The sequence below is a fragment of the Balaenoptera physalus genome (assembly GCF_965194825.1).
Source record: "Balaenoptera physalus genome assembly, chromosome: 10".
NCBI classification, from domain to species: domain Eukaryota; kingdom Metazoa; phylum Chordata; class Mammalia; order Artiodactyla; family Balaenopteridae; genus Balaenoptera; species Balaenoptera physalus.
Window position 1 is genome coordinate 34,943,957 of NC_138889.1, and position 19,101 is coordinate 34,963,057.

At 38.7% G+C, this 19,101-nt stretch overlaps 2 protein-coding genes across 5 annotated transcripts in view; one reads left to right on the forward strand and one right to left on the reverse strand.

Moving 5' to 3' along the window:
- The window catches only part of LOC309636675 (uncharacterized protein), a gene marked incomplete at its 5' end in the record, with an annotated part of 137,895 nt that extends 134,642 nt beyond the window's left edge, over window positions 1-3,253 (reverse strand). For 2 of the 3 annotated variants that reach the window (XM_082410085.1, XM_082410084.1), the window contains one exon: window positions 1,549-1,682. Of the gene's footprint in view, window positions 1-1,548; window positions 1,683-2,179 lie in introns of those variants that run through there. The other variant, XR_014250140.1, reaches the window with a different exon arrangement.
- PGR (progesterone receptor) overlaps window positions 337-19,101 on the forward strand; it is a gene marked incomplete at its 5' end in the record, with an annotated part of 116,225 nt that continues 97,460 nt past the window's right edge. For both annotated transcript variants that reach the window (XM_082409897.1, XM_082409898.1), the window contains 2 exons: window positions 337-1,988; window positions 3,247-3,398. In XM_082409897.1, coding sequence (XP_082266023.1) covers window positions 337-1,988; window positions 3,247-3,398 — 1,804 coding nt within the window. The remainder of the gene's footprint in view (window positions 1,989-3,246; window positions 3,399-19,101) is intronic.

Sequence of the window (19,101 nt, forward strand, 5' to 3'; positions counted from 1 at the left end):
CAGACTGAAGTCGGGGAACTCTCTTGGAGAACTCTCCCAGTCAGGAAGCGAGATCCCTACAACTGCCTTCGCCTGCTCTCCCCACCTGCCTCAAGGACGGAGCAACTGCCACCCCTCCCCTGCCTACCGGACCGAGGGCAAGGGCAGTAGCTGATCGGTGCCGCCCCCTTCCGACCCAGGAGGTGGAGATTTCACCCCCCTCTCCACCGTCCGGTCCAGCCAAATTCAACACCTATTTCCTCCCCCCGCTGCTCTTGTATTCTTGACACCCCCTCGTCCTTCCCCTATCCCTCCTCCCCAGAGACAGGGGAGGAGAAAAGGAGAGTCCAGGTCGTCATGACTGAGCGGAAGGCAAAGGATCCCCGGGCTCCCCACGTGGCGGGCAGAGCGTCCTCCCCCACCCAGATCGGATCCCCTCTGCTGGGACGCCGGGACACAGGCCCCTTTCAGGCGAGCGAGACCTCGGACGCGTCGCCTGCAGCCTCGGTCATACCCCTCTCCCTGGACGGGCTGCTCTTCCCTCGGCCCTGCCAGGGTCAGGACCCAGACGGGAAGACTCAGGACCAGCAGTCGCTGTCAGACGTGGAGGGGGCGTATTCCAGAGTTGAAGCCACAGGGGGTGCTGGAGGTGGCACCTCTAGACCCCCAGAAAAGGACAGCGGACTGCTGGACAGTGTCTTGGACACGCTACTGGCGCCCTCGGGTCCTGGGCAGAGCCACGCCAGCCCGCCCGTCTGTGAGGCCACCAGCCCTTGGTGCCTCTTCAGCCCCGAGCTTCCCCAAGACGCCCGGGCTGCCCCTGCCACCCAGGGGGTATTGCCCCCGCTCATGAGCCGACCAGAAGGCAAGCCTGGTGACAGCTCCGGGACGGCAGCTGCCCAGAAAGTGCTGCCCAGAGGCCTGGCACCGTCCCGGCAGCTGCTGCCCCCGACGGCCGGGAGCCATCACTGGCCCGGGGCCGCAGTGAAGCCCTCTCCGCAGCCCGCTGTGGTGGAGGTAGAGGAGGAGGATGGCTCCGAGTCCGAGGGCTCCGTGGGTCCGCCTCTGAAGGGCAAACTCCGGCCTGCGGGAGGCCCGGCGGCCGGAGGAGGAGCCGCGACCGTTGCTCCAGGGTCGGCCGCAGGAGGCGTCGCCCTGGTCCCCAAGGAAGATTCCCGCTTCACGGCGCCCAGGGTCGCCCTGGCGGAGCACGACGCGCCAGCGGCGCCCGGGCGCTCCCCGCTGGCCACTACGGTGATGGATTTTATCCACGTGCCCATCCTGCCGCTCAACTCGGCCTTCCTGGCCGCCCGCACCCGGCAGCTGCTAGAGGGGGATAACTATGACGGCGGGGCCGCGGCTGTCAGCGCCTTTGCCCCGCCGCGGTGCCCGCCCTCGGCCTCGTCCGCCCAGATCGCGGCCGGCGACTTCCCCGACTGCGCGTACCAGCCCGACGCCGAGCCCAAGGACGACGCATTCCCGCTCTATGGAGACTTCCAGCCGCCCGCCCTGAAGATCAAGGAGGAGGAGGAAGGCGCCGAGGCCGCCGCGCGCTCCCCGCGGCCGTACCTGGTGGCGGGTACCAACCCCGCCGTCTTCCCGGATTTCCCGCTGGCGCCGCCGGCGCTGCCTACGCGAGCGCCGTCGTCCAGACCCGGGGAAGGGGCGGCCGTCGGCGCACCTCTCGGTGCGTCTGTCTCGTCCGCGTCCTCGTCGGGGTCGACCCTGGAGTGCATCCTGTACAAGGCGGAGGGCGCGCCGCCCCAGCAGGGCCCGTTCGCGCCGCCCCCCTGCAAGGGGCCGGGCGCAGGCGCCTGCCTGCTGCCGCGGGACGGCCTGCCGTCCACCTCGGCCTCGGCGGCCGCCGCCGCCGCCGCCGCCGCCGCCGGGGCGGCCCCAGCGCTCTACCCGCCGCTCGGCCTCAACGGGCTCCCGCAGCTCGGCTACCAGGCCGCGGTGCTCAAGGAGGGCCTGCCGCAGGTCTACCAGCCTTATCTCAACTACCTGAGGTGAGGGCCCGGGGCGGGGCGCGCCCGGCGCGTCGCGAGAATAGCGGTGCGGCCGCTGGCCGCCGCCAGCTCCCGGCCCTCAGCGCCCGGCTCCGGCTCCGGCTCCGGCTCCGGCTCCGGCTCCCCCGAGTAGCCGCGAGGGGTGGGTGGCCGGGGCGGGGCACAGCGCAGGTTGGCTTCCTTTTCCTTACCTCTTCTCCTCATTTTTTGGGGGGACACCAAGGGGGCGCAGAATATGCTGTTTCCGGAGCGTACCTCCCCGAAAATAGGTTTCTAAACTTTTCAGATCTGCGCGATCCCAAGACGAGACCAGCCGTGATTTCTAAAAGTGCAGCGTCACTCTAGGTCCGCTGTAGCCCCGCGGAGCGGAAGGGGTGCGGCGAGTCGGGGGCCTTATAAAATGCTTTTCTTCGTAGAAGGACGAATACTGGGAATGTCTGTCTTGGAGAGGAGACATTAACGCCCCGTTCTCCCGGGAGGGGTGGCACTGGATGTTGGGTAGCGGGCCAGAACCCAAAGCAGAACCGTCTCAGGGGTCTGGACACTCAACCGCTTCATTTTCATACGAATCTCAAGATTAAAATTAATTTATGTGTAATATGTTTACATTATGGATCGAAACATCAATCACTGCAGTACCTTGTATTCTAATATTGTTTCGAGTTCGCTGCAACTTTTTTTCACACAGGTTTTAAAAAACATTTTAATTTACCTACGGGAGTAATGGAATTTTAAAGAAAAAAGAAAAAAATGCTCTCGGTTTGGAATCTTGTTTTGTGAATAGTCAAAACAGTGGCAGTATACTGAACAATACTTTAAAATGACAAACACCTATTCTTGTTTAATTACAGAGTTGAGTTTTAAAAACTCAGTAGCATCTCTAAGTATGATTGTACTCTTAAAGCAAAACCACGTTTATCGTTACCCAGCGTACAAGGTCAAAACATTTGATTTGTCAAAGACTGAATTGATTCTCTATAAGGAGTTTTGTAGAAAGATGTTTTTCTGGATATAAAATTATATATTAATTCTTTATTATTCTTTCGTGTTGGTGCTCCTGATGAAAGGCTAATAACTTTGCCAGTCTGATGAATCCAGTCACAGGTAGTACATCAAGTTTAGTTTGCATGTCTTTCAAGTGTATTCGCTTCTATTTTCTAAAAACCCTTTCACTCTGTCAATTCTGGATTAAGAAAACTTTAGTATTAGATAGTGGTGCACCTAAAAATAAATGGAGTACTTTGTTTTGCATTTCAAGGCCGGATTCAGAAGCCAGCCAGAGCCCACAGTACAGCTTCGAGTCATTACCTCAGAAGATTTGTTTAATCTGTGGGGATGAAGCATCAGGCTGTCATTATGGTGTCCTTACCTGTGGGAGCTGTAAGGTCTTCTTTAAAAGGGCAATGGAAGGTAGGCTCCTTTCCCCGATCCTTTCTTGTTGGTTTAATTGTAAATGGAGACCATCTAATATTTTATAGATTTTAATCAGCCCTTGCTTCCTCTAAGAAATGGTGATATTTTCGTATAACTTATATGATGATGTTTTAACAATATATATTTTATTTATAATACTCCGTATTGAATGGGGTTGGATATTATAATTGCATACTATTTGACTAACGCTTTTAATATTAGACACAAGTCATACTAATCTTGGGAACAATGTGAACATTGTTCATTAACTATTTAACTTTAAAGAAACAGATTTGTTCTGATTGTATTTTTACATTTCTATCATATATATTATATATAATATATACCAAATTAAAATTTTCTTTCAAAAGAAAAACGGTAAAAGTTGTCAAAATTCTATATGTACATATATATATGATGCAGTTACAAATTTTCTACATGATTTTGTCCTTTCCCTACATGCATGTTTATTTAATAATTATATAATGGTAATTCTAAACAAAGTTTAAAAGTTCCCTTTTTGTTTAGTATATTTTTGTAAGTGTATAAGAAATAGGTGTAAACAGTTTAAAGCAAAAGAAAAACTTAGACATCACAGTTATATAATTTCTGAAGAAGTATGTTGCTTTAAGTAAGGCTTTCATGTTTTTAAAATCATCTAAATTACATATTTACCTAATGATTTTGGATTGACTTGCATAGTGTATTTCAGACTTGAACTTTCATAGAATATATGTTTTAATTTCTCTTTCTATCTACACTAAACTCTAAGCAGCCAAACACATTTATATCTGAAGACAGAAATACATTTAAACATCATTTCACATTTGAATTCTAGCAATAAGTGTATTTTATAACAAGCTGACGTGAGTTTAGGGTTCTCTCTGGAGTTCTGATATCACACCTAGACAAGGAACCAAAGATCTGAATGTCTGCTTTTTTGCTCCCTGTTTGTGAGTTCTCTAATTTCAAGAGCCCTCTACTTATGAGCAGGAAAGGAGGGAGTGGGGAGTTTTTACCTTAACAGAGAGTTCAAAGGAGTTGACATGCATATTTAATACACATTTACACCAAAAGAATATTAACCCAAAAGACATTTAACAAAAAAATTCACTCTCCCTGTAGATAGCTAACATATAATTCTTTACAACTGCTATGTCTTTTTGATGAAAATGATTCCCAACTATTTATTAATGATATGTGTACCCCTCCTACTGAAGTTAATTCTTCATAAAAAATAATCGCTTTGTGTATTTCTAGAACATGATTGTTTTCCCCAAAGGATGAATGTATTTAACTGATGTTGAACATATGTATTCAGCTTCAGGGGGTTTTAATTACATTTTAAATTAGTTGAGGTACTGTGACAAGACGTTATGTGAGAAAACGGGACAACTGACAGTAACCTTAACTTTCCAACCGACATCATTTAGTCATAGTTACAGTTTGAAGTCCTTTGTGTGGAAGAGTCAATTCTCCGGTGCGTAATTAGAATTACTATTCCCGTCTGACTTTGGTTCTGGTTTCTTGAACATTCCCCCCTGCATTAATATGATTTTCTTTATGCTTACAGTCTCCTTAGTCTAATTCTTAAGTGAATGACCCCCTTGGAGTCCTCTAAAAGCCAGTTTATTCTAGCCCAGCTCCCTCATTTTACAGATACACAAGTCCCAAAGACATAATGAGTTTCTAAAGAGCATACAGCTAGTCGGTAGCTGATTGTTAGTCAACATAGGTTAGATTTTCTTTAATTGAAATCCTTATAAATCAGAGATGGTATGCAAAAGTAGATATATGACAAATGCTACTTCATTCTTGAAAGTTACTTCAAAAGTGCATATAGCACCAAGAATACTCTAATTAAAATACAAATGCTTTCATATCATTATTATCAGAATAGCATCCTAAACATAAAGGAAGTCTTCCCAAATTTACTCTTAGAAAGCATTTGTTGGACCACTACTGTTGGCGTGGTTCTGTTTTAGTTTTGAGTAATAGAAACGAAGTACCTTTATTCAGCAATATTTACAAAGAGGAGCTCAAGATAGATGTTGATAAATCATTCATTTGGCTGTTAAAGGACAAGTAAGATTATTGATCTCTGGACATTGAGGAGAGCTTGTAAGTGTATATGTTCAAGGAAGAGTGAAGAGATTAAGATTAGACTGACTAAGACTCGAAGATTCATATTAGAAAATTATTAGAGTTAAAGATTAGGAAGTTTGATTGCCAGTGCTTGCTTGAATCAGTGATTTAAGGCAAGAAAATAGAATGTTCTGGGAGTTTTCAAGAGTGAGAAAGATGAGGAGAAGAATTTTTGTAATTGGAGAAAAATATCAGGTTTGAAATCTTAAAGTAGGGCTGTGTGATAAGCTGCTTCAAGGTAGAACTATGTGTGGATGCCAATATGTCCAGAAATTGAAAGTCAATAGTCAAAAATATGGATATTAATGTTACCAAGGATAATGATAATACTGGTATTCGGGAGTGCTTTCTATGTGCCAGTGACTAAGTGTTTTATGGGTCTTAACTCATTTAAGCCTTATAATGTAGACATTATTATTACTTTCAATTTACAAATGAGGAAACTGAGGTTCAGAGATGTTAAATTGCCTTAATCACAGTTAAGAAGTGGTGGAGTAGGATTCAAATCCAAGGGGTGTGACTCCAGAATCTGTGCCCTCCACCACTATACTTCCTTTCTCATAATAGGAAATTCAGTTTAAATTCCAAAAAGAAACAATAGAGGTTTGGAGGAAAAAAATGTGAGCCAAGTGATAAAACATCTAGGAAGGTAAAAATGAATCCTAATGGAGAATTCAAGATCAAGGGTGATTAGAAGTGTGTGACATAAATGAATGGGTGATACTAACTCCACATTTAAGGCAGCAATGAGAAGACACAGTTAGGGGCCAAGAGGCAGTTTCCCCACCTCTCCTCCAAGTTAGAAGTGGGAGACAATAATGCCTCCGGATTTCCCTTGGTATGAGACAGAAAAGAGAAGAGGCAGAGAAAAAAGATACCACTCAGGAAGCAGGGGTATGGGGTGGGGAGAAATGACCTCTCTTAAGCTGAGAAAAAAAAAAAAAAATGAATTAGCCAAAAAGTAATCGGTTGAATAGCCCATTGCATTCCTTTACTAATACTAGGACTGAACCAGGAAGTGGTCAGAAATTGCCTTAATACCTTTCAAGGAGAAGTCATCATGACCTGCCAGTCCCATAAATGCAGGCTACTGGCCTTGTATTAAGAAGGAAAAGATCATTTCTCACTGGCTTACCTCTGTACTAGCTCAGTGCTAGGAATATACTAAACATTCAGTATATAACTGTTTGCTAAATGAACCAGTCATAACAGATGATGCCAAGCTATTATTCTTTGCATGTTTTACACTGTGACAGCATTTGTAGTGAATACATTGGATGGAATATGGTTGGGAAATATTGTAATACAGTTGAAACATACGATTTAGAAGACACTAGGCTAAGTAGGTATTGATGGATTTTTAATTATATTACATTGTTAGCCTCATTTTTTCTATCTTTATTGAGGTATAACTGACAAATAAAATTGTAAGATATTTAAAGTGTACAATGTGATGATTTGATGTATATGTGCATGGTAAAAGAATTCCACCCCCATCAAGTTAATTAACGTATCTATCACCTCACTTATTTGCCTTTCTTTTTGGCAAGAACGTTTAAGTTCTACTCTCCTAGCAAATTTCAATTATACAGTACGGTACAATGTTATCTATTATAGTCACGATATTATACATTAGATCCTCAGACCTTATTCACCTTATACCCAAAAGTTTGTATCCTTTTACCAACCTCTCCCTATTTCCCCATCCTCCAGCCCCTGGTAACAACTTCTCTGCTCTCTGTTTCTATGAATTCAACTTATTTTTTTGATTCCACATGTAACTGATACCATGTGGTATTTGTCTTTCTCTGTCTGGCTTATTTCACTTAGCATAATTTACTCTATGTTCATCTAATTTTTTGTTCATGTATTCATTAACCAAATATTTATTGAGCACCTGCTGTATGCCAGGCACTATGCTAGGTGCTAGTTGAAAAGCAGTAAAACAGGACAGACCTAACTGGCTGCAGCACTAGTGGAGTTTTTAGTGTAGTGGAGGGAAGGGACATTCTATCAGTTAGCATGCAGGTATCAAGTTATAGATGTGCTAAATGAATGGGTTATGCCTGGACAACTAGAGAATTGACCCTTCTGAAAGAAGCTGGGGATGGTGGGAAAAGTCTTTTGGAATTAGAAAGACACCATCATAAGCAGACCACAGAAGAAACTGAATAGAAATGAAGTATTTTCAAGAAAAACATATTTCTTTCTGAAGCTGAGTAGAGTTGGTGTCATCATCTAAAAATGAAAACTGACTTGGCAGCATCGTTCTCCCTGGTATGGCTTCCAAAACAGAAACAATGAACATTCACATTTTTTAAAGGTTTTATTATTTTTTAGAGCAATTTTAGGTTTACGGCAAAATTGAGAGGAAGGTACAGAGATTTCCCATGTACCTCCTGCCATGACACATACATAGCTTCCCCTATTATCACAGTCCTCCACCAGAGTGGTACAACTGATGAACCTATATCGACACATCATAATCACCGAAAGTCCATAGTTTACATTAGGGTTCATTCTTGGTTTTGTAACATTCATTGGGTTTGGACAAATGTATAATGACATGTATCCATGGTTAAGAGTATCATACAGAGTATTTTTGCTGCCCATCCAAATCCTCTGTGCTCTGCCTATTCGTCCCTTCCTCCTCCCCAACTCCTGTCAACCACTAATATTTATATTGTCACCATAGTATTTTGCCTTTTTCAGAATGTCATATAGTTGGAATCATACAGTAGGAAGCCTTTTCAAATTAGGTTTTTCCCTTAGCAATATGCATTTAACCTTCTTGCATGTGAAAAGCTCATTTCTTTTTAGTGCTGTATAACATTCCATTGTCTGTATATTCCACAGTTTATTTATCCATTCACCTACTAAAGGACATCTTGGTTGCTTCCAGGTTTTGGCAATTACAAATAAAGCTGCTATAAAAGATCTGTCTGCAGGTATTTGTGTGCACATCAATTTTCAACTCCTTAGGGCAAATAGCAAGGAGTGCAATTGCTTGGTAAGAGTATGTTTAGTTTTGTAAGAAACCACCAAATTGTCTTCCAAAAGTGGCTGTACCATTTTATAGTCCCACTCTCAATAAATGAGAGTCCCTCTTGTTTCACGTCCTTGCCAGCATTTGTGTTTCTCAGTGCTTTAGATTTTGGCCATTCTAATAGGTGTGTAGTGGTAGCTCATTATTGTTTTGACTTAAATTTCCCTGATGACATATTATGTGAAGTATGTTTTCATATGCTTATTTGACATCTGTATATCTTCTTTGGTGACGTGTTTGTTAAGGTCTTTGGCCTGTTTTTTAATTGGGTTGTTTTCTTTCTGTTGAGTTTTAAGAGGGTTTTTTGTTTTCTTTGTATATTTTGGATAACAGGCTTTATCAGATATGTATTTTGCAAATATTTTGTCCCACTCTGTCTCTTTATTCTCTTGGCAGTGTCTTTCACTTAGCAGAAAATTTTACTTTTAATGAAATCTGGTTTCTCAGTTCTTTCTTTCCTGGATTATGACTTTGGTATTATATCTAAAAATTTATCACCAAACTCAAGGTCATCTGGATTTGCTCCTATGTTATCTTTCTTTTAGGAGTTTTATTGTTTTGCATTTTATATTTAGTTCTGTGATCCATTTTGAGTGGATTTTTGTAAAGGGTGTAATGTCTGTGTCTAGATTCACTTTTTTGCATATAGGTGTCCAGTTGTTCTAACACTACTTGTTGAATAAACTGTCCTTTCTCCATTGTATTGCCTTTACTCCTTTGTTAAAGATAAGTTGACTATATTTATGTGGTTCTATTTTTAGGCTTTCTATTCTGTTCCATCCATCTATTAGTCTGTTCTTTCTCACCAATACCACAATGTCTTGATTATTGTAGCTTTATGATAAGTCTTAAAGTCAGGTAGTGTCAGTCCTCCAAATTCAATATTGTGTTTCCTATCTTGGGTCTTTTGCCTCTCCATATAAACTTTAGAATCTTTTGTTAATATCCATAAAATGACCTCTGGGATTTTGATTGGGCTTATATCTGTAGATCGTTTTGGGAAGAACTGACATCTTGACAATATTGAATCTTCCTATCCATGAACATGGAATATCTCCCCATTTATTTAGTTCTTTTAGCCCATTTATTAGAGTTTTATGGTTTTCCCCATATAAACCTTATACATATTTTGTTACATTTATACCTAAGTATTTCACTTTTGGGGGGTGCTAATGTAAATGTATTGTGTTTTTAATTTAAAATTTCACTTATTCATTTCTGGTACATAGGAAAGCAACTGACTTTTGTATATTAGTCTTGTATCCTGTGACCTTGCTATAATTGCTTATTTCTTCCAGGAGTTGTTCTGTCAATTCTTTTTGGATTTTCTACGTAGAAGAACATATCATCTGCAGACAAAGACAGTTTTATCTCTTTGTTCCCAATGAGTATATCTCTTATATTCTTTTTTTGTCCTATTGCATTTGTAGGACTTCCACTGCAGTGTTGAAGATGGGTGATGAGAGGAGATATCTTTGGCTTGTTCCTAATCTAATGGAAAGTCTTCTAGCTTCTCACCATTAAGTGTGACATTAGCTGTAGGTTTTTTGTAAATATTTTTATCAAGTTGAGAAAGTTCCTCTCTATTTCTAGTTCACTAATAGATTTTTCATGAGTGATTGTTGGCTTTTGTCGAATGCTTTTTCTGCATCTGTTGATATGATCAAGTGATTTTTCTTTTTTAGCTTGTTAATGTGATGGAACACATTCATTTTCAAATGTTGAACCAGTCTTGCATATTTGGGTTGAATTCCATTTGGTCATGATGTACAATTCATTTTTATACTTTTTTGGATTTGATTTGCTAAGATTTTGTTGAGGTTTTTTGCGTCTATATTTATGAGAGATATTAGTCTATAGTTTTCTATTCTTGTAATGTCTTTGTCTAGTTTTGTATTAGTATAATGCTGGCCTCATAGAATGAGTTAGGAAGCATGCTCTCTGTTTTCATCTCTGAAAGAGAATGTAGAGAATTGGTACAATTTCTTCCTTAAATGTTTGGTAGAATTCATCATTGAACCCATCTGGGCATGGTGCTTTCTGTTTTGGAAAGTTATTAATTATTGATTCAAATTCCTTAATAGATAAAGGCCTATTCAGATTGTCTATTTTTTCTCATGTGAGTTTTGGCAGATTGTGACTCTCAAAGCATTGGTCCATTTCATCTAGGTTATCAAATCTAAGCATAGAGTTGTTCGTGGTATGCTTTATTGTTCATTTAATGTCCATAGAATCTATAGTGATGTCTCCTCTTTCATTTCTGATATTAGTAATTTGTGTCCTCTCTCTTTTTTTGTTAGTTATCCTCTCTAGAGGCTTATTGATTTTATTGATCTTTTCAGAGAACCAGCTTTTGGTTTTGTTTATTTTCTTTATTCATTTCCTCTTTTCAATTTCATTGATTTCTGATCTAATTTATTATTTCTTTTCTTCTACTCATTTGGCTTAATTTACTCTTTTTTTCTAGTTTCCTAAGGTGAAAGTTTAGAAGATAGACCTTAGATCTTTTTTCTTTCCTAATATAATATTTAATGCAAAATATTTTCTTTTCTAATATATTTAATGCTAAAAATTTCCCTCTAAGCACTGCTTTTGATGTATACCACAGATTTTGATATTTGTGTTTTCATTTTCATTTAGTTCAAAATACTTTTAAATTTCTCTTGAGATTTCGTCTTTGAATCATCTGTTATTTAAAGTGTGTTGTTAAATCCCCATGTACTTTGAAATTTTTCAGTTGTCTTTCTGTTATTGATTTCTAGTTTAGTTTCTTTGTGGTATAAGAACAGACATTGAATGATTTCTGTTCTCTAAAGTTGTTAAGGTGTGTTTTATGGCCTAGTGTTATGGTGTGTTTTATGTGGTTTATCTTGATGAATATTTCACGTGAGCTTGAGAAGAAGGTGTATTCTGCTGTGTTGGATGAAGTAGTCTATAGATGTCAATTATGTTAGTTGATTGTTGATGTTGTTGAGTTCAACTATGTCCTTACTGATTTTGTGCTTGCCGGATCTATTTCCGATAGAGAGGTGTTGAAGTGGCTAACAATAATAGTGGACTCATCTATTTCTCCTTGCAGTTCTATCATTTTTACCTCACAAAATTTTGATGATCTGTTGTTAGATGCATACACATTAAGAAGTGTTATGTCGTCTTGGAAAATTGGCCCCTTTATCATTATGTAATGCCCCTCTTTATTCCTAATAACTTCCCTTGCTTTGAAGTCTCCTTTGTTTGTTAAATTTTTTTTGGACAAACTCATGAATTATTTTTGCTGTCTTTAGAGCTCTATAGTGCTTTCTCAATCTTTTTTAGTCCACAACATTATCCAACAATCCCTTCCACCATAATTTCTTTGATTTATATTTGGGATCTTAAGAAGACAATTTGCCAATAATCTTATTTAATTTAATTTTCTCTCCATAGAGTCAACCCTATGGCAGTTTTCCTGTTACTCTAAAAATAAACATGTAGTAATTCACTGGACTTCACTTCTAAACTCTATAAATAATAATAAATACTATTATTAATAGATAATAAATTGGATAATTTATTCTCAAGCTGCAGGTCTCTCAGTTTAATATTTAACCTGAGTAGTAAGCTGGTCTTAAGCACAATTTTGCATTATGATCCATTGATATAAGCCTCTGCTTTACTGAAAAAGAAATGGTGAGAAAGATGGCTTTTGGTATCATCAGCTCAATATTTGGTTATGTAGGGTTCTTAATCCTACTGCAAGAACATGAAGGGGAAGTATTGGTATGAAGACATCCATGCCAATGCTAACAGTGCCCTTTTCCAGCCTTTAAGTTGTTGTACTTTAAGTACTCAAGTAATGCAACAATACATTCGCCTTAAAAAAAATCGAAACATCACCAATGAGACTTAAATTCTCTTTATCAATACCTCTAATCTGTTCCCTTCCCTACCATTCTTCTATACCTCTATCTCAGTTTTTTACAGTTTTGTGTATATGTGTGTAACATGTTGTTTTAGATATGTTGATACATAAATGGTATCATATATCACAATTTGTGTATCACTCCTCATTTTTTTCATGAAACAATGACTTGAAGCCCTGTATGTTGATATATATTCCTAGCTTGTTCTTTTAACTATTACATAATACTTTATAAGATGAAAATCCTCTTAGCATTGCCATTACTTGAGTAAGCACTTTTTGTTCTTGTCTGCTTGGGTACATGCCTTGCTCCTCTTTCTAGAATATAATTAAGTATTTTGATACTCTAAAATAAATCTAAATGAATTAAATGATTAGCTTGCTTCATGCTGCTAAAATGATTTAATTCATTAATTTATTCACTCCACATACATGTATTGATACTTACTGCATTTAAAAGTTACTTGTGCTGGGAATACAAAGATGAATGTGTATGCAGTCCATGTCTTTGACATGTACAAAACCAAGAAGAAAACAAAAACAAAAACAAAAATCCTGTCAATCAATTAGTGAACATGAGAATACATTGATATGAGTTATGCCAAAGCCATGCATGATCCACCCTAGGGTTCAGTTAGAGAAATCTAGAAGGATTGGAGTTTTTTCCACTATTATATCCTAATGTTATGTGAGAAGCTTATTCATTTAGCAAACACAGCACTTACACTTGATTATGACCAGGCACTGTTCTGAGTGCTTTACTGTATTAAGTCATTTAATTCCTCCAAAAATTCCATAAGGTGGAGGTACTCTCATTATTTGTACTTCACCAGTGAGTATACAGAAAGGTCACTACACAGTGTAGGGACCAAGATTCAGACACAGGGCATCTGACTCCAACTTCTGTGTTTTGTGTGCTTCTACACTGTCTCTCAAGATTGTTTTGTACTTGAACAAATATTAATTACTTTATAATTTTTCAAACAAAAACATGATATTTTATGGGGGACTGGTTTTCAAGTTTTGCTCCTTAACTCAGTCCCATTCATTCTTAGCCCAGAAGAGCTCTGCTTTTGTGTGTTTACTTGGTTGACTCTTCCACTTAAGATTTTATTTGAACAAAGAATTCTCTGCAAACATTTTCGTTAAATACCGCTGCATTATGACAGGAAACCCTCAGGCCGCAGTCAAGTGTTTATTCTGGTACTTGAGCCAATCCTACACAGTTTCTTGACTCTATTTGCTGAAAACTTTTTGACATCTGTGCAAAGATAGGATGAACATTTGGTCAAGATTTCAAATCTAACTCTTCATTATTCTAACAGAATATCAACATTGTCACATGAAAATCACATCTGAGTTATAGAGCTCTATCTTTTGTCAGCAAAACAATGTAACTGCAGGAAATCTTTCAGCAATAACTTCTTTAAAGGACTGATTGAAATAATTGATACTTAAGACAGAGACTCCAAAACAGGCACACAAATTTTTTACTTTCCTGGATTTTTAAGTTTTATCCTCATTTACAACATTAGAAAATCACATATTCTGTCATCTTCCATACCTATCTAATTTGTGGAAGGGTAGACGAACACAATCTCCTTCTTGTTGCTAGATGACCTTCATGTAATAAACTACATAATGCATACTTCACCAAATTTATCAGCCTATTGTGTTTTCCTTTTTACTTTGACTTCTACAAAGCAAAGAAGTAAATTTGCATGCTCATTTTTTAAAAAATGTAATTAGGTTTCTGGTTTCATTCGCAACTGCTACTACAGCCTTTGGTGTTATGTACTTTATATAACATTTTAAGAAATCATATAATCTTTTCTGAAACACATTACTCAATAATAATCATTATTTCTTAAGGGAAAAAAATACTTCCTATGTTATTTTTCTCTTGTATGACACAGTGAGTTATTTATGAAATTGAATAAACAAGTAGTGAGTATGGACAATGAGCTCAATATGGTGGTGTAACATTTGTAGGAGACATAAAAATTAAAGTGTGAAAATAATGGTTATTATTTATTAAGTGTTTACTAAATTTAGGCTCTCCCCTAGTTTTTTTACATGTACTAACTTATTTAACCCTCAGAACAATCCTCTCAGGCAGGTTCTATTTTCCTCATTTTACAGATAAGGTTCATTGAGTTAGTGAAAAGTAGGGCAGGACTCAATTCCTGGAGCTCATGCTCTTACTCTTTCCTGAGTCCTTGCAGCCTGTACAGTAGAAGGTACAGTCCTTGATTTCAAGGAGCTTGTGGGCAGCCTACAGTTCAGTGTCTGATTAAATTCTTTGATGCAGACTTGGAGTGCTGAAGTGCATCAGGGAAGAAGGTACCAATATCTATCATTACTGATGGCCTGTGTAATAGAAATCATGCTAAATGCTGTATATTCATTATCTCTCTTCTTATCCCCACTTTTTAGGTATCTGAGCAGAGACTCACAAGTTAAATAACTTACCAAAACTAGTAGGTAATGCTGGAAGAGCTTATTTATTTTGTCCTGTAATAGTTAGAAAAGGTGATTTATTGGAAACACTAGGATATTCACAACCTTTAAAAAATAGATAAAGGGTAGGAGTTAAGAAGCTTTTATTTTCAGATGGGTTATTCAATAAATGGTCTTGGAACTACTGGCTTATTATACAAAAGAAAAATTTCAGGTGGGTCAACAATTTAAGTGTTTTTTTTTTTAAGGAAAAAGATTCAAAAGCATGGAAAGAAAAGATGGAGGTATGTATTTATAATATTGGAATGGCAAAACTTTCTAATATTGACATGAAGTCCAGATTCAAAATCAAATTTGGTCCATTTTGCTACATAAATAAATTTCAAACTTTTTTCTATAAGGCAAAAAGCAAAGTCAAGGGACAAATTGGAAAATTATTTGTAACACATGTATAAATCAAAAGAATGTTATTGCTAAAATGCAGAATGTTCTTACAAACCTTTGTTCTTACAAAGAAAAAAAGATGAACAGCCAAAAAGAAAAATGAACAAAAGATATGAAGACAATTCACAAAACATAGTCTATAGAGGGATGAAAAATGTTCAATGTGCTAGTAATTATTACTGATTAAAATAATAGCGGGCATGCCAACAATCAGAATGATAAAACAATGAATAATGGCCATTTGAAAGTTGGAGGGCAATTTGATATTATCTATTAAAAGTATTCATTACTTTGGCCCAACAATTCTACTTCTAGAAACTGGTCCTTAAAAGAACTCTAGAAATGTGTAGAAATACCTCTAGGTAGATTTTGAGTACCACATTATTTGCAATACTGAGAAAATGAAAACAGTTCAAATGTCTGTTAATAGATTAAGAAATTATGATATACCCTTGCAACAAAATACACTGACATTAAATAGAATGAGCTAGCTGTCTATATTTCAGATTGAAAAGGCATCTTAAATATACGATTTTGTGAAAAAGCAAGTAACAATATCATTTGGGGTAAAAATAATTTCACCCTTTTGATATTACTATATATAGAAAACTATCTGAAAAAAAAATACACCAAACTGCTTACTGTTGGGACATGATATGATGATATGTTTTGTTCTTTAAGCAAGAATTTCCTGAAGAGGCCACTCTTGCACATCTACCTAGTGCCTGACTTCTCTCCACACTAGCTCTACCTAGCATGAGCTGGGCTCTGCTCCCCTAGTGCTATCTAGTGGCAGTAATGCACCACTTTTCACCTTCAGGCACCCAAGGAAGTTGAAAGAGACCAACAAAAGGTGACACTTAAGGCAAAAATATTCAGGAGGAAAGCCTGAGGTCTCCCTGCATCATGAATTAAGGAATTCAGCCTGACTATATGGAACCAAGAACTGACAGAGGCCCACAATTCCTCATCATGATCTCAGTATCCAAAAAGACCTGCAAACAAATGTTTTGTTTTAGTCCCTTGTCAGTAATTACCTGATCTGACCTGACCTGAATTCATTCGGCAGCAGAACCTGACCCAAATTCATATTTTATGGGCTGTGTGAATATTCATACATTTTTCTGCATAAGTATTAATGTGTTTTATTATGAAGTTTTGCTCAACTATCTAAAATCTAAACAATTCTGAATTCTGAAACATATCCTCAAAAGGTTTTAGCGAAGAGATTTGGACATGTACTAAGAAATAAATTCATAGATGTTTTGAACACCGTGTCTGCTGGAGTTTTGCAATGTAGCAGCCCTGAAAATTACAATAAATATTTACTAAACATTTATTGATATTTATTCTTCCTATACTTTTACTACCATGCTGGGTCCTGCAGAAGGCTGCAACAGATAAATAAACTATAACACCTAACCTCATAGAATTTTTAATTCCATCAGAGAGATAAGACAACCTCATAAGGAAGTGTAACATAGGTAACATAAACTGAATGTGGTTTGGATTTCGAGGGGAAAAAAGATCATAATTAATTAGGGAGACCAAAATGTGTTTTGTAGGGAAGATAGCACATTAGATGGACTGCTGAGAATGCATGATTTTGATAGCAAGAGTTGTAATAATGGCTATTACAAACAAAAAGTATGAGCGGAAGCAGAATTTGGCTAAAGCATGGAGCATGGTCAGGTATCCAAGAATCTTTTGTCATTATATATAACATTTTGATGGTTTTATCCCTGGGGTGATTGCGTTCATGAGATTTTCAAAGGGAGATTTTCAGAGGAATCAGTGACACTCTCCAAAAAAGTTAGGTACCACTGCGATAGAGGAATGGTGAGAATTATTATTAAACAGAAGGTTGAAAAAATGTGGAATGACAAAATGTATTGTTCGGCAGTTAACTGAGTAGAGAATGAGATACCCCTAAAACTTTTTGAGCACTGTAGTGGCATATTCCAATATGTAGCTTAGGAAATTTAATATGTCAGCAGTGCATAGGAAGGATTGAGGTGGGGAAGCTATAAACCCATGAGAACAGTCTGGAGATGATGCATTAAGGAACTGAGCCAGGATGGTGGCCCAGAAAAATGGGTTCAGTGGGTAGATGGGAGCCAAGATCAGCCAAAGCTTCACAGAAGAATTTTGGGGAAAAAAATGTAGATAGAGGAACTCAGACCTAAAGAAAGAGGAAGTACATGATTATTTTATGAAGTAAAGGAGTGATGTTGAAAGTAGTGTTTAGAGAGGATTATCCTCAGAGCACCATGCAAAATGGATTTGAAAAGAGGTTATATGCCTTTGAGTCAGAGGGAACACCTGTGGAGCTGATAAATAGATTATGAGATGTAGTTTAATTTCAAATTGTATATATTATATGCTACATAATATACTTGCCAGGATCTTGAAATAATATAATCTTTTGTGCACAGCATAACTTCTAAGAATTGAGACATTCTGGTCTATAAATTCACTTATTTGTTCATTTATTCATTTATAAACAAAAACATGTATTCAGTGACTTCTTTGCACCAGGATTTGTAGTAGATATTGAAACTCAGAAATGAATAAGTCAAGTTTGTAACCTAGGGAGAAAGAAATAGAAATACATTATTAAATACAGTCTAGTAATATTTAGGGGAGGTGTAAACTACGAATTGTGGAAGCATAGGATAGTGGGCAGCTAACTCTGGTGTCTAATGACTGGGAAAAGAGGGGAGCAGTATGAATCTTGTGTAAGCATTGGCTGAAAATATTCAATTTTTAAAATCTTTATAATTTCAAAGCTTGTGGCAGCTTTTGAGTTGTTAACAGTAGAGACCACGATGGTTGATCTTTCATTAAGCAGAGCACTTTAGCGAATGTTTCTTTATGCAAAGGTCAGTCCAGAGCAAACTTGGGGTTGGGGGAGATGAACATGTGAAGAACTGAACCTCTCTGTGTACAAGTATAATATTAAGAGGATTGTCAGCTGGCAGCTGGTGCAAGAGGTAGGAAATAGAGAGAGGGCCTAACGACAGAGTAAAGGGCTAGGGTACAAAGAGAAATAAATGCCTGTGAGAAATTCCCTGTTATAGGGGATGTTTGATAAATCCCTAGGAATGGTAATGTTTGGCAGCAAATTTGGCATTATTTACTGACTTGTGTTTTCATTACCTCCAGCTACCCTGAAACCTTAAGTCAACTTTCACTTTACGTAATCACTCTGTCTTCCTGTTGCTTTGGGGAAATGAAGGAAGGTGGTGATGTCCAGTATGTGTGGCAAGGAGCCCAGAAAGAAAGTACTGCAGAAAGAGCCACGAGCATTTATTAGGGCTGGAGTGAGCCATTTTTCCCCAAATATACTAGACCACCAGTTTTCTAATATGATGCACCCACCCCAGGGGCTGTGCATTGAGATGTGTGAAGGAAATGTTATTTATTATTATTCAAAAATAAGAAATGAATCATTGATATCAATGGTATCTGTCCTGGCATGCTCTTTCAAAGCATACGTCAAAGGCTTTTGGAGTGCAAGGCCTCCTAATGGAGGTGCCCAAGTTCCATGGTGCAGAGGTGTTGACGAATGCAAATTCCCCCCTTAATTCATGCTTCGGGTATGGCAAAGTACTGCAGCTTACCTGGATCTGCAAACAAACCACAGATTAAAGATAATACCAATTAATTAAGCACAGTGAACAAGAAAAATGGCGGGGCTGGAA